Raw genomic sequence first — 15577 nt, 5'->3', positions numbered from 1 at the left:
AATATCTGTTCCCGTCATGCACACGGCAGGCGTTCTATGCCTGACTGGGATCTGCCAGGAACATGGAAGCATGGAGTATGTGCTCGGGGTGCACGTCAAGGCTGGTGCGATTTCTACCCATGTTTGCGTCCTGCGGAAATTATTTTTGCTGCTCAAGGTCTGGAAGGTGCAGCCACTGTGCTTGATGCTCTTGGTCTCCCTGGCAGAGGTCGTGAACTGCAGCCTTGCCTTCTGGTAGGGACAACTAGACGGTTTTACATAGTTGGGCAATAGTTGTTGAAAGCAAAGACTGCCCCTCCCCCCCTTTCCCACCTACTTCTGCCTTCTGTATCTCAATCTGAGCATTTCCTCAGTGATATCTGTCCATCTTTGTAGATGCTGGTGTGCAAGTTTATTCCCTGGCTTTTCATGTGCCTTAATTAGGACAGAATTTGGACATGCAGCTTGTGAGAGACATCTTTTGGGGCTGCTGGTGAAAGAGCCTGCGTGCCTTTCTGCCTACTGATCAGTCAGTTGCCTTTAGATAAAGGGTGGGGGTTACCCGAGCCTTTCTGAGGTACCCATGGAAATGCGGGATAATGTGCAGCTTAATAAAGTGGGAATGTGGTCTTGGGCACATGTCGTTGGGAGTAGGTCTAGGGTGTTAGAATCCAAGTAACGATGCATGATTTAAATGTAAGCATGTTTTGGCCACGTTGGTTTCGGCGGGAGAGATTCAAGCAAATGCTTGCCTTCTGCACTGGAACGGACAAAACTTGAAAAGTGAGTCAGCTTCTCCGGATCATTCGCCGTGTTAGCAGGAAAGAAGGCCCAAAAGTGCTGTAAAGTGGCAGGTGACTTACGGCAACTCCGTACGTTTTTCAAGGCAAGAGATGGCTCTGGGACATTGCCTGCCCCTGGACTTCCCTGGGGGTCTCCCACCCAAGGACTCCCCAGAGCAGACCCTGCTTAGAGGCTGGACAAGATAGGGCCAGGGTGGGCCACACAGGTCAGGGTGTTAACCAGGAAGGTTGGGCTTTATTTTTCATTCTCTTATAAGAGTAACAAATCGCTACCGAATGGACCGAAGGAAATCAAGTAGGTGTCCCTTAAGCCCTACACGTTTGATTTGGTTGCTTGATTGACTCGTGTTCCCAGCATGCCTGGAGACATGTGTAGAAATAGAAGCTTTTGATGGTGTGCAGATAAATAATATCACCCTGACTAATAAGATCCAACTAAACCTCTACTCAAGAGATCGGGACCTTTTATTTTGCCCCCAGGCAGTTGGGGACCCTCCCCTTGGCCCTGCCACTCAGGCAGCCCGAGCCTACTGCTGATCCCTTGATCGAGCAATCTGCCCCGCCAGCCAAGCTGAGGCTGCAGGCCTGCGAGTATCAGGAGTCGCCCTTCCTCCAGCTCTCCTGCTCCAAACCGCCTCCAAAGTCAGCCACTGGGCTTGTCCTAGGAAAATGTTTCAAGTTCTCTTGAGACGCTCCAGACTGTCTTTTAATGTCTTTGCCTGTGATTCTTTTGTACCTTCTGAGCAGCCAGTTCTGGGCAGCCTGACGGACTTCCTGCTTCTGGGAAAACAGGTATTTTAAAGCCAGACTTCTGTTTCTGTTTTCTTAACTCGTGCTTTCTTTTATATCCCAAATCCATCACCCAATGGGAAGGGGGGATGGAAGGGGTTGCAGGGACACCCGTCAGCTCAGCTGGAGTCTTTGGTTAGGGGGATCTTGTATCCATAGAATCCATTGATTTGGCTATTTGACCTGGATTTGAGATGCATTCCTGAATTTTCCAGTATTTCCCCGGGTTTTTCTGCTCTTCTACAAACTGGATTTGCAGCAAAGCAAACTGAATATAGCTATAGCACTATTGCACTGGCAACTGAATATAGCTATAGCGTTATAACAGTCTGTGTATCAGGCACTCTGAATTTCCACCTTTCATTTAAAATCAAAAAGTTTCTCATCCCTTTTCCTGCAGAGATAGATATAAGGGGGAAAGTATATCTCTGCAATATAATAGGCTAGAGCTTTTTTCTAAAATGAAAGCTGGTAATTTAAGGAACCTGAAAACACAGATTGTTAGGTTGACATAACATTATACCAATATTCAGTGGGGAAGGGGAATGGCCACCACCATGGACTGTGAACGGGAGCCTGCCTGTGGGTCAGGCAAACGGTGACTTTAGCATCCCTGTCTGCTACTTCATACCTTAAAGGCCAGGGGTGGTCCAGCTGGGGCTCTCCAGATGTCCATGGACTACAATTCCCATGAGCCTCTGCCAGCTTGGCCTAGTGGTTAAGAGTGGCGGCCTCTAATCTGGAGAGCCAGGATTGATTCCCTGCTCTTCCACATGCAGCCAGCTAGGCGACCTTGGGCTATTCACAGTTACAGCTGTTTTCATTGACCAGTTTTTCCAGAGCTCTCTTAGCCTCCCCTCCCTCACAGGGTGTCTGTTGTGGGAAGAGGAAGGGAAGGCGACTGGAAGCCCCTTTGAGACTCTTTTGGTCAGTGAAAAGCGGGTTCTGAAGACCAGTCAGGCCATGGACAACTGGAGAGAGAGCCACAGTTTGGCCACCCCTAGCCTAAATGGACAAAGCTGGTTTTTTACATCCAACCATCTGTCTCCCTCTTCCCGCTGCTTCAGGTGCTTTCTCTTCCGGCCTGGTTCATTGCCCATCTTGGAGCCAGGCTGGGAAAAGTGCCTGCCAGCGACACAAGCAGGGTGGTCAGGCTGCATATCTGTATTGATCCCCCTTCTGTCTCCAATGGGCCCAGGCATGGCTGCCAACTGCTAGGTTGGGTCTGGAGCTCTCCTGGAATTCTCCTGGAAGTCCCTGTGTTCTCCATCCTGCATCCTGAATCTCCAGATGTTTCCCAGCCTAGCTCTGGCGGTCCAGTCTTCACATGCTGCTCATCCTGTCCTAGTGGTCAGGGGTGCCAACTCCTACCTGGGGAACACCTGGAGCTTTGGGGGCAGAGCTTTGGAAGGAGAGGGGGAAGATCTTGGTGGCACATAAGGCCATGGATTGCGCTCCCCAGAGCAGCAGAGATCCAGTGTGATGTAGCGGTTAAGGCCAGCGGCTTCTCATTTAGGGAACCAGATTTGATTCTCCGCTCCTCCACATGCAGCCTGCTGAATGACCTTGGTCACAGTTCTCTCAGAGCTGTTCTCACTGATGAGTTCTGTTAGAGCTGCCAGTTCCACCAACTTCGCAGGGGAGAGGAAGGGAAAGGTAAGCTGCTGGGAGTGAAAAGCAGGGTATAAAACCAGCTCCTCCTCCTTTCCTCCAGGGGCCCTGTTTTCTATAATGTAATTCTGGGAGCTCTCCAGCCCTCCCCTGGAGGTTGGCAACCCTACCAGGCATGCCTGTCCCTCAGAGCCCAGGCCAGAGGAGAAGCATCTGACTGCTTGCCTTTCCTCCCTCTTGATCTCTTGCGATGTAAAGCCATCCATGAATGTCACCAAAGTACACAGCTGAGTGTCTTGGGATGAAGGGAATGACTAATCCGCCCTCCCCTTCTGGAACGCTGAGCTGGAGCGGGGGGGGGGGGGGGGGAGAAGGGGGGGCTGCAAATGACTAGAAAGCAAAATGCCTCCGGGGCAGCGCTTGATTGTGCCTCTAATTAAGCCCTTGCCAGTTTGCGGGGGCCTGGCTCCGTGTGCTAATTGAATGCCCTCTTAACCTCCCCTGGCCTCCCAGGACCGCGTCTGTGGGCACCTTGAGAGTGGGCGGGGTGCAGCTTTTGGGGGTAAAGCAGACGCTCTAAATTCTTTATGAGCTGCATAGAGAGGCAGGAGAAGGACAGCTGTATCTCTTAGCAATGTCTTCTCTGAATTAGTGTTGTTCAGCTCTGCCTCCTAACGCTACTCAGTTTGAGTTTCAAATTAATTGCAGCTCTCCCCACACGCCTGCACACCAGGGGCCCATGGATGTAGGTAAAGAATTCGCCGTCAGTAATAGTCCTAATCTTTATTGTTATAACCCGCCCTTCCTATGGTCAGGGCGGATAACAGCAGTGAGTAAAACCGTTATCAACTCCAATAGAAATACTTCTGCAGCCTCCAGTTCATTCAAGGCAGTAAAGATGCCCTTCAGAAGGGTCTCTCTTTCTCTGAGGGACATCCCAGTTGAAGGGGATGAATGGCTCACACGGGATGAATGGCTCACACTGCCTGCCCCTGAAGGCACCCGGGGCACATGCTGCGTGCGGCTTCCTATGCACAGCAGAGGCACCCAATGTGCCCCGCATCAGGCTGGGTAGCCAGAAGGGGTACGCAGCTGCAGCAGAGGCTTCTTGGCCTGGGGTGTTTTCATAAATCTGAGAAACATCAGGAGCATTAGAGGGTTTGACTCACAGTCAGAGGCACTTGATTGGCAGCAAAAGCAAAGGGAAATCTTGGGGCCCTTAAAAGACAAACCACATCCCTGTGGAAGACTCTTCTGTGGACCAGAGTCAGAAGCGCAGGACTCGGCTCAATCTCTAGGTCAAGGGTCCCCCACAGTTTTGAACCAAAGTGGTTAAGAAATATAAAAATTATTACCATAAAAATCTGTTAAATATTTTATTGCACCTTGCTAAAGGTCAGTTACAAACATTAAAAACATGCATTAAAACAGCCCTTCTCAACTTGCTTACTGTTGAGCAGCTCCTGGAACCCCAGAAGTACAGAATCTGGCCGGAAGCCGAGCTGTGGACACCCCCCCAGGCCCTCCCAGCCCCCCCCGCCCCCCCCAGGCCCTCCAGTGGCCGTTCTGTGAAGGGAGCAGGTCAACACGAGCGTATATAATCTTATCACTCGATAAATGTTTAACACATTTAAAAAATGGATATAAAAATAATTCTCACCCATTTGGAAACCCATCTGGGGCCATCACGAAACCCTGGCCGAGAACGCCTGCATTAAAATTTCCGTGGAGAAAACACGAGGAGGCTACGAGCAACACAAACCATGCCCGGATAACAGAACGGCCAGACTCATCTGATCCAAATGGACCTTCAGAAGATCAATCGCAAATTCACACAAACCAAAATATCCATGGAGGCAAAACCCTTTTGATGTGTCCCCAGCGACACACAGAGATTCTGCTTCAGTCCCAGGAAAGGTTTTCAGAAGAGTGTTTTCCTGGTGACCGTGAACTCTGTCGAGCACAATGTACACCCAGGATGCTTATTGCCCCCTCTGTGCAGTACAGACTTCCTGGCTGTAAAAAGTTTTGTTGGTTTGTGGATATTTCTGCATTTGTGGGTCTGTCACTGACCTCTGGAGAAGAGCCATTTGGAGCCATTCTGCTATCTGGCCCAGATTTTGTGTTACTCGGCATTTTTGTTTATTTTCCACTGAGGTTTTAATGCACGGTTGCTAATTGGCAAAAGCCCCATCTGGTGCCTCCCACTTTCTGAAGGCACCAAATCTGCATCGACACAAAATCCGACCCTCAAAATAGCCGCCCAGGGAAGGCTGCGGGAGAGCGTTTCCGCCACTCGGGGGCCTGTCGGTGGCCCCAAAGTCCCCATTTCTCCCCAGAACAACTGTCCAGTATGGAACTGGTGCCTGTGAAGTTGAGGCTGCCGGGCCCTGCCTGGCTGCGGATTAATCTTGCCGTGGGGCTCTCTTACGCAGCAGGATCCGGGTGTGACTGGGGGTGCTGCTTGCGTGCAGTTTGGCACTTTGTACAGAAGCGCCCCTGATGAGGCCCCCTGGCCTTTTGGCCCCACTGCTTTGCAGGTCTCCCCCCCCCCTTGCCCTGGAGGCTTCCCAGACCTCTTCTTCTGTCACAAGAGAATGCCCCTCCTGCATTTGGTCCCATGGTCTCCAGTCCATAGAAGCTTATGCTATAATACGTTGTTAATCTTTAAGCTGCTGCAAGAGTCCATGTTGTTTTTATTCGGGAACAGGGGCTGGATTAAGCTGACCCTAATGTCTCATCCTGTTTCAGATGGTAAACAACAGCTTTCTGCCATGTGATTTAGGGCCGTGCTTACACAGCGCTCTTGGAGCATTGGCCCTGGGGGTGGCCACAGCATGAAGGGAGAGACGCTTCGGGCCAGTGGGCAGTGCCTGCCAGAGAGTTAGCCTTGGCCTCCCCTCACTAGCACCGTGGCTGCCCAGGAAGGCTGGGCCCACATGCCTCAAGTCACTGGCACCCGGGATGGTTCTGCCATGGGCCCAAAGGCATCTCCCAGCATTATAACTGGTCTCCAAGCTGCAGCCTTCAGTTCCACTGGAGAAAAGGGCTTCTTTGGAGGGTGGACCTTAGTGAATTATACCCCACTGAATCCTTCCCCCCAAAGCCATGCTTCACCCCCAGATCTCCAGGGATTTCCCAACCCAGAGTTAGGCTTGTGTGCATGTAGCCTGCCCAGGCCACAGAGCCTCCTCTGCACCAACAATCCAATGGAATCTGGTGGAGTCCAGTGGCTTCCCCGGCAGACCTAGGCCTGTGGAATCCAGGACCCGTGGAGTCCAGTTCTAAGGCTCTGGAAGTCTGGCGGAATTCCAATGAAACATCTAGCCACAGGAAAGCATCGCTTGGAGAGGAACCCGCTGGCTCCGTCCATCTTTGTCTGAAAGCAACTTTGGATTTGAGTAGAGGCTGGAAAAGTCCAGATGGTCCCACTGCAGGGGAAGAGACGTAGCAGTTGGGGAGCCAGTGTGCATCCCCGTCACCTGGAGCACCTGCCCTGCCTTAGGCCCAGCAATGTGTGATGACCAATAGCTGACTTTTGCAAGCATAACGCGACTTCTCTGTGTTGCTCCTGCAAGAAAGGACCGGCTCTTCTGACGCTGCCTCTTTGCAAGTGAACTCCCCCCCGCCCAAAGGTAGGAAACCGGCTGCTGAGATAGTTCCGTGGCGGCTTCTGCCCCTTCTGCAGGGGGTGCTCAGGCGCCGCTGTCGTGGCTGGAATAACTGCTTTGCTTTCCACGCCTCACTCTCGCTCCCCCCACCCCCCAAGGGAAGGGCTTTGTGCGTTGGTGTCAGACTGGGCACACCCTGGGCACACGGCTGGCAAAATCGGGCAGGGCTGCATCGAGCCTCAGCACCCTCCAGATCCTTCGAAGCAGGCGAGGCGGCGCAGCAAACAAGATTGCTCCTGGCGCACTGCTGGGGGGAGGCCGGAGGGGCCGTGGAAAGCAAGCGACTCCCCCCAGAGCTTGTGTGGTGCTGGTAGAAAGGGGGGGGGCTTTGTGTAGAGCCTAGAGGTGCTCCCCGCTGTGGTGACCAGTCTGTGCGTTGCTGTTTTGCTTGTCCTCTGTGTGACTGATGTGGGTACGTGGTGGGCCCAAACCGCGAGGAATGCCGCGGGGGACCTGCAGGGGTCTAGCTTCGCGTCCTGAGGCAATCTGGGAACCCACAGCCTTGGCTCCACTTGCTCGGAAGCTGCTTGAAAGAAAGGTGGTTCCAGTGCCTTGAAGTCGGGGCTCAGGTGGGGCCGAAGAGCAGACAAGGCCTGACACGGATCTGGAGCCGAGGGGCAGAAACTCTTCTTTAAGCAGACGGACACCAAAAACGAAATCCACCTTTAATCTTGTAGGCTGCCCTTCCTATTTAGCTCAGGGCAGGTGACTACATGATGAAAACCACCAGGGTGTGTTTTTTCCAATGGTCTCTCTGGGCCCCGACTCTGGCCTGGCAGGCCCTATGGAGCCGGATAAGGATCTCCTGGGGCAGAGGGCTGGCCAAGGCCAATTTCAGGGCTGAGGATCCTGAGCAGATTTTGGGCTGCTGATCTTAGTGCTCTTTGGGGAGTACAAAGGCTGGCAGGGGCTCATGGGAATTGCAGTCCATGGGCAGCTGGAGAGCCACAGTTTGCCCCCCCTGGTTTAAAGCTTTAAAGGTTAATATAAAATCTTGAACCTGATCTTGTGTGGCTCGGATGAGGATAGCCTTTTTAGCCAGGTTTGCCAATGCTGGGCTGGGAAAATTCTGGGGATTTGGGAGCTTTGTCTGTCAGGAGAGGGCAGGCTTTGGGGAGAGGAGGGAGATCACCCTCTGACACGGACACTTTCTCCAGGGACTCTGGGAGAGTTCAAGGCCCCAGTCTAATTAGGCCTCTTCATGGTGAGGATGAAGCCCAAGGACTTCCTTGGCCCATCTTCCCCAGAGGGGACAGCAAGGGGAGCTCTGGCCAAGTTCTCCCCCTGCCGCGGAGTCATGCCTGGGAGAGAGCAGCTGAACGGTGCCAGAACCCCTCTTCCTCCCAGGGCGAAGGCCCTGAAGGGCCCTTTGTGAGGGGCTCAGCTGAGGTTGAAGGAGGTGGAGGCTCTTGAGATACGGGGCTGTGTTAGGAGTAGCAGATGGAAAGTTCTAGAGCACAGATTCAACTCTCCAGGCCTTCAATCCTTCCAAGATGCTACTGAAGGACCAAGGCATTTCATCTCTAAGCAACAGATACAGTTAGGGGTTTGTTTGATTGCCTATTAAGAGATGGATGAGCAGTCTGCCCAGGAAGGCGGCCTCAGACTCTTATACTGGCTGTACCTGTGAGGACCAGGTTGTCCCATAGTTGGGATGCTGCTAAATGTTTGGAACTCCCATAATGCTGTGGAGTTCTGCCCCAGGCATAGTGTCCCGTGTCTGGCCCACGTGTCAGAGCTCAGTGGAGAAGGAACATGAGAGGGGTTGGGAAGGTTTTGGGAACATGTTGGAAAGGTTTTTGTCAAACCCACGCCAGCTAGGTTTGAGTGAAGCTATCGGTTCTCTTTGGGGGTCCCTTGCAGTAACCTGAACGTCATCCCTTAAAAACAAACGTTCTTTCCCCCTGTTGTGACTGCAAGCTGCTGGGAGCTTCCCCAGACCGTCCGTGGTGGATCCCCGGCATGTGTCACGGGAGCCTCCAGAAAACATCCGAGGTAAGGGAAAGAGGTTCATCGGCCGGCTTGAGAGGCTTTAGGAGCAGGCATGCCCTTCTTCAGAGCCTGCACATCAGAGCTGGAAGAGAAGGAGCCTTTTCCATTGCAGCTGCTTAATGGGCTGGGCTGGGCTGGGCTGGGCTGGGCTCCTCTTTGGCTTGGCCAGGCCTGGGGCATGGCATCAGAGGGACTCCACAGGCACCGACTGGTTGCTGCGGGAGACGTGTGGCAGAGGCAGTCTCTGCGATGGCTCCAAGGCTGATGCCTTCAGGGACAATGTCCGGCTCCTTCCGGCTTCCTCTGGGTTGCTCATGGGGAATCCTTTCTTGAGCAATCTACAAAATGCATCAGCATTGCAACACTGCCTCAGAGGTTGCCGTCTGTGAAACTTGGGGCGGTTACGTGGGGGCCACTTGTGAATGTATCTGTGGGAAGCGATCCCCTGTGGATGACCTGATGGGAATGGTTTAGCAAGGCGGCCTTCGGAGGACCCCCTGGACCATGGGGAAAATGGGCAGAGCCCCGCTGGGTGCGCTTCGTTCTCCAGGCCTCCTTCCTGCTCAAAGTCTTGTGCTTCGGATTGCCAGCTCTGGGATGGGGAATTTCTGGGGATTAAGGGGCGGGTGGAGCCTGGGGAAGGGACGATCTGGGGAGGGGAGGGGAGGGGCTGCAATGGGGAATGCCCTGGAGTCCACCCTCTGAATCAGCCACCTTCTCCAAGGGAACTGCGATCCATAATCTGGAAAGCAATTGTCATTCCAAGAGATCTCCAGGAGGTCTCATTCCAGGAGACCTGGAGGTGGCCACCCAGCATGATTCAGAAGAAATCCCAGTTTGAAACCAGCTCCAAGAATGCAGCCACAAAAGAAACCAGCTTTCATTTTCTCCCCCAGCAACTAACACTCTTAAGAGTTTAATCCAGGCTTAGTTGGTTTGTGTGTGTGTGTGTGTGTGTGGGGAGCTAACTCCAGGTGACCCATGCACCTGGCTCTGTGTGTCCGGCATTTGGCATTCTGACCCGGATTGTTTTCTTTGTGCTTTGAGCAAGCAGGGGGCATGCGCATTTTCACTAAAATTAGTCACATGGTCTGTTGCATTGCTAGGGCAAAACCAGCCCAAAAGTGTAGCCCAAGCACCATCTTTAGACTCCCCTGGCAGCCACAGTCAGAGCCCCAAATCCTCTGCCAGCTGTTTCTCTTGGGACATGACTGCCTCCGAGCCCTGCGGAGACGCTTGACCGGGAAAAGGTTCCTCTCCAAGTCCCAGGAGAAGACGCAGGGCCTCCCCCTCCTCAGCAGGCCTGGCCAGATTCAGGGAAGGGGTTTGCCAGCCCTCAGTTGGGGGGTTCCTGGCGATGGGGGGTGGAGCCAGGGAAAGGCAGGGACCTCAGCAGGGCACAGTGCGCGAGAGTCCCCCCCCCATCAGATCGGTTGCAGCCGCAGGAGTACTTTAGGCTCCCCCTGAAGGCTGGCAGCCGTGCCCATGCCTGAGCCCTGCCCTGCCAGAAGCAGAATGGTGGGCAGCTCTGGGGCAGGTCAGCCAGGCTGCGCAGAGCTCCACACGGAAAGGCTTCCAGTCAGGGGATTTCTCGTGGGGACTGGAGGAACCTGCCCCTGCCCCCCCCCCGGGCGGTCAGAGGGCGAGGGGAGCGAGGCTAATGAGCCATCCCGGCTGCACTCAGCAGCCTCATGAGTTGAGCCTTGCTCCTTCAGCAGCCGGCAGCCCCGAGCCTGGCCTTTCCCTGGCCAAAGAGGGTTGGCTTTGGAGGGGAGGGGAGGGGAGGGGAGGGGAGAGGAGAGGAGGAGAGGAGAGGAGAGGAGAGGAGAGGAGAGGAGAGGAGAGGAGAGGAGAGGAGAGGAGAGGAGAGGAGAGGAGAGGAGAGGAGAGGAGTGGCTGCCTGACTGTCCCCAGGCTAGGCAGAGAGACTGCGACAGATCCGAGCCCAGACACGCTCCACCCCCGGGCAGGTTCCCAAATATTCAGAGGAACCAGGGATAAGGATTACTTTGTCTTTTAATCTTTGTTGTAAGCAGCCTTGAGCCCTTTTGGGGAAGGGCAGGGGAAAAGTCTAAAAATAAACAGGCAAACAAGGATTAAGGAGTAACACTTCAGGTTATTATGGGATACGTGTTTTAGCTTAACCTTTCCTTCCTCTTTATCTGTCCCTCCATCTAGGCACTTCATTTAAGTCTTTTTTCTTCTCTTGGCAAAAGATGCTCGCAGCATTTCCTGTGCAACCCAATATAGGTGGAGGTGCAGCTTGGTTCCTAGATGCAACCCCTCCCCCCCCCCCCCCCCGCTCCCATATAGGTTCTTTAAATTGCTCTATGGAAGAGTGGGCTAAGTCTGGCCTCTCCACCGCCTCCTCTCGAGTGGGGTTAAGGAGTGACCAGGGGCCGCCCAGCCCCTGCCCGAGATCTTGAAAACAACCGTGCTCAGCTGACCGGTGGCAGGAGGAGAAGCAAGGCCTGGCGCTCCGGCCATTGCAGGGGGAGGAGCAGCTGCTTAAGAGGCCCCTGGGAGCACTACGTTGCAAGCAAAAAGGAGTCAGCGGAGTGCCGCACCTGCTCCCCCCGGCAACGGCCAGCTAAAAGGGCCGCGTCTTCCCCTTCCTCTCAGCCAGCTGCCTCCCTGGAGAAGCCGACGTTGACAGCCAGTCTAGGCTCTTGCCAGACAGTTAGGGGGGGATGCTTTCCCCTGAGCCAGCCAGGAGGGCTCTCATTTTTGAAGCACCTCAAGGGCTCTTCACAGTTTAGGGCTTTCGGGTTGCCAGCTCCCAAGAGGCACTGGGGTTCTTTTTCAGATCTCAGCAAAGGTGCTCAAGAAAGCAGGAGAAGAGAAGAGAGAAAATAACCCCCCCCCCCCCGGGTGATCCAAGGACCTCCTTGACTCGCAGATCCATCAGTGGAACAAGCAAGATGCTGGGAGAAATTCAGCCCAGCCAGACGGACCCTCTGAGAAAGGTGGAAAGGAGGTTCAACACCACTATTGCTTGGCCCAGCAGGGCCATCTTGATGCTGTTCTGCCTCTGGGTGAATTTGACGCAGGGGGCACCTCCGTCCCAGGATGCTGGGAATGTGCAACAAAGATGCGCAAGGTGGAGATGGATCAGAGCCATGTTGGCCCTCTCCCTGTCCCCCACACTCTTCCAAAGAGCCGCTTCAAAAGTCCCTGAGTCTTCACTGGGTGGGCTGCCACTGAGGGAGGACTTCCCTGTGTAGGCAGCAGAAGGGCAGAGAGAGAGGAAACAAAAAAGGAGGCTGCTTCTCAACAGCTAAATGGGACGCCCCTGCTCAGAGGCATGCGTCTGCCTTCCTTCCCAGCTCATGGCTTCCCAGGGTCACCTGGCCGGCCGGGGGTGGGGGGAGCTGGCCCCTCCTTAATCAAAGAGGCCCACCGTGGTCTGCTGGTGATGTTTTCTGGGCACACGGGACCCACGCAGTTGGGAGCAGTCTGTTCTGGCTTTCCCAGAGGGGCCCGAGCATTTCAGCCATCCTGACGTGACAACAGGACAAGGTCGCTGGCATCTCCTGCCTCCCAAACTGTGAAGGGAATGGAGCTGCCTGCGGTTCCCCTTCGTGCCATCTAGGCCTGGCCACGGAGTGTGAAGCGCCTGGAGCCCCCTTCTCATCTCAAGCTGCCTCCCAGATCAGAGGAAAGGAAACCAGCAGGGAGCACAAGCCACTGATGTCCTCCTGGCCTGCGACAGCCTGGAAGAGGTGGGCCGCCTTCTGTGCGCCTTTGGAGGAGGGGAAAGAGTGTCCTGCCGCCCAGGCGCTGGCCTGGCAACCAGCCTGCCTGTCACCTCCTGGGCCTTCCTTTTGATCCCCTGTTGGTCTCAACCAGTCTCCTGATCAGGTCTTTGGTCTCTTGCTGGTCTTCCCAGTGCCGGGACACTGAGATGGAGAGAAGAGAGAAGAGGCCATGGGGCCCCCACTGGAGTGCTGCCAACAGACCCCACCTTGCTAAACCCAACAGTGAAGAAGGAAAGCTGCTTTTAACTCCCTGAAGGGGTCTCAAAGTGGCTTCCAAGCCCACTTGGCCTCTCTCCACAACAGGCGCCCTGAGAGAGCTCTGAGAGAACTGTGACTGGCCCAAGGACACCCAGCTGGTTGCCGGTGTAGGAGGAGTGGGGGGGAAACCTGGCTACACTCTTAGCCGTGAAACCAAACTGCCCGTGAGAATCCAGGTGAGTTTTTCTCTGCTTCTCAAGACACCGAGGCTGATCTCTCAGGCTCTGAAGTCTTTGAAAATGGGTCAGCCAAGGCCACTTAATCCACAGCAGGGCTGAAGTGGAGGCTCCAGATGACGTCTTTTCCTCCCACAAGTGGGACAGATCACTCTGCTCTCCCGCGCTGAGTGCATGAAAGACAGGGCCGGGGTCCTGAGATGGAGAGCGGCGCATGGCTTGGGAGCCCACATGGGGTCGTGGTTAAAGAGGGATGGACTCGATTCCCAGCTCCTCCTCCACATGCCGCTAACCGAGTGACCCTGGGCCAGTCACGGTTCTCTCAGTGCTCCCTCAGCCTCCCCTCCTTCACAAGGGAGGGACGTTTGTAACCTGCTTTGGGGTTCCTTCGGGAGTGAAAAGCTAGTATAAAAAAACAGCTCTCCTTCCCCAGTAGGGCTGGTGCAAGAGGACTTCCCTGTGCCCTTTGCCCTGTGCTCAGGCCTCTGTCCTTCCCTCGGCCGCCTGCGTTGGAGGACTCCTTTCTTTGCTCTTCAAAAGCAGCCCCTTGGCGGGACTGCGGCCCTGTCTGCATCCCAAACTCTGCCACGGATGTTGCTGCTCCTCTTCTGTCTTTCAGCACCATGGCCAGCGCATTTTCTCGCCCTGACGACAGAATAGGCCTCTGCCAACAGCTTCACTCTGGCAAGCGTGCCCAAAATGCGGTCCCGAATGGTTAAAATAGTGCAGGAATTTGCAAACCATCGTGGAGAGGAGCATTCAGCTACCTGCAGCTTGAAGTGGTCCTGTCGGGTTCACCCCCTCTGTGGAATTCCCTCTTGAATGGTGACTGATTGGGCTGGCCCTCCCTTGCCGCCTGCTCGCCTCTCCAGCAGCGTGGCCGCAGGCAAGCCGGGTGCCGGAGGCAACGTGTCTTCACCGCCCTGCCCTTCCACCTGGCCGGGGGTGCTGGAAAGCAGGAGCCGCCGGCGGGGGCAGCTGTGCCTCTGCTGCCGAGGCCCACGGGCCAGAGACCTCCATAAGGGTGCCGGCGGGTCCCAATGGCACAGGGCCCCGAGAGGAGGCCGTGCCACTGGTGGAGCACAGGAGCCGGTGGTGGCCCAAGGGGGGGGGTGGGCCTGGCACCGCCTGCCACATCATTGCCCAGGCAGCCCAGGGCCCGCTGGCACTATGCCTGACGCACCCTTGACCCGCCTCCTTGGGAGCCGGGGGTGGGGAAGCGGCTGGGAGGCCTCTCCGTGCCTCCCCAGCCCTGCCTCCCCCCCAAACTTTACTAGTTAGAGATGATGTAGTTTTAAAACTCAACTAGTCCAGTTGCAAAATCCGCCTCTCAGATGAAGTAGCATTATGTATGTTGTCATTGGCTCCAGGGTTTCCATATGTGTCGTTACACTGATTGGTCTTTCTCCCTTTCTAGTCCCTCCCCCCCCGTCCATTTCCTTTCCACTTCTCTCTCTCTCTTATTGTAAGTGCCTTAGGGGCAGGGACCTCTGGGATCCCCCTGGAGTTGGCAGCCTGAGAAAGGTGCCTGCCTGCTGGTTGATAGAACAACGCTTTGGTCTCTCTGGAGGCAGAAAGGCCCAGCCGGACGCCACAAACAGTTTGCCTTCTGCAGACCTAGGAAAAGATCTTGCCCAGCATTTGTTTTGGCTTTGGCCCAACATGGCCGCATCCTGATTTGGCAATACCTGGATCCAGTCAGTAAAGAGAGGGGATTTCTCCTGGAGGGAAATGACCCTGGGAACACAAGGCAAGATTGGCCAGTTGGGCTTCCAGCAACTTTTCCTCCTGGCATCCCGGCTTATAGCAGCTGTTGCTAGAAGAGCTTCCCTGTTCTTTCTCTGGCCTCAGCCTCCCAAGGGATCTGTTTGGGACACCTCTGTTTTTTGTTCCTTTCCCCTTTCCCCAAAAGGCTGCAGATGTGCTCAGCATTTCCCCCTGCTGCTGACCAGACCTTAAAGAAAATCCATCCTGATTAGAGTTGCCACCCCAGGTTGGGAAGCACCTGGAGTTTGGGGGAGACAGGGCCTTGGGAGTTGGAGGGGCTTCAGTGGGGTACAAAGCCCCGAGTGAGCAGCTGTCTTCTCTTGGCTGAAGGTCAGTCATAATCCCAGGTGGTCTCCAGACACCACCTGGAGTTGGCAGCTGTAACATTGGTGAAGAATTTCAAAGAACTCAAAAGCCTGTTTAGTCTTTGGGGTCATTATGAGTGGTCCTGACCAAAGGCATTAGGCAGCGTTTGTTTCTGGATTTGATGTGGTCCCCTCTCCTGCCCTATTCAACCTCTTCATAAATAAATAAACAAACAAACAAACAAATGCTGAAATGAGGGTCAGCAGCATAAGCTGTGAAACCACCATCATTCAGCAACGCAGCGGAAACTGAGGAAGGCGGAGGAGAGAGAGAAGAGACAGGCGGGGTACATATTTCTTTTTTAATGACAATTTGGGTTGCTTTCTGGCTCATGCTTGCTGCCAGAAGAGGCAGGCCGAGGGGATTTCTGGGCTTGCTTGCTTGCTTGCATTCTGGGTTCTTTTAGT

At 54.6% G+C, this 15577-nt stretch overlaps 1 protein-coding gene across 3 annotated transcripts in view; it reads left to right on the top strand.

The window, feature by feature from the left end:
• Positions 1 to 15577, top strand: part of NTNG2 (netrin G2) — a 137264-nt gene that overhangs the window by 109565 nt on the left and 12122 nt on the right. The window contains exon 6 of one of the 3 annotated variants that reach the window (XM_077307018.1): positions 8774 to 8848. The exons of the other annotated variants lie outside the window; for them this stretch is intronic. Coding sequence (XP_077163133.1) covers positions 8774 to 8848 — 75 coding nt within the window. The remainder of the gene's footprint in view (positions 1 to 8773; positions 8849 to 15577) is intronic. 3 annotated transcript variants of the gene reach the window in all.

Source organism: Paroedura picta, chromosome 12, assembly GCF_049243985.1.
Source record: "Paroedura picta isolate Pp20150507F chromosome 12, Ppicta_v3.0, whole genome shotgun sequence".
In the NCBI taxonomy this organism is placed as follows: Eukaryota; Metazoa; Chordata; class Lepidosauria; order Squamata; family Gekkonidae; genus Paroedura; species Paroedura picta.
The sequence above is the reverse complement of the archived record's forward strand: the minus strand, read 5'-3'. Positions and strand labels throughout refer to the sequence as shown.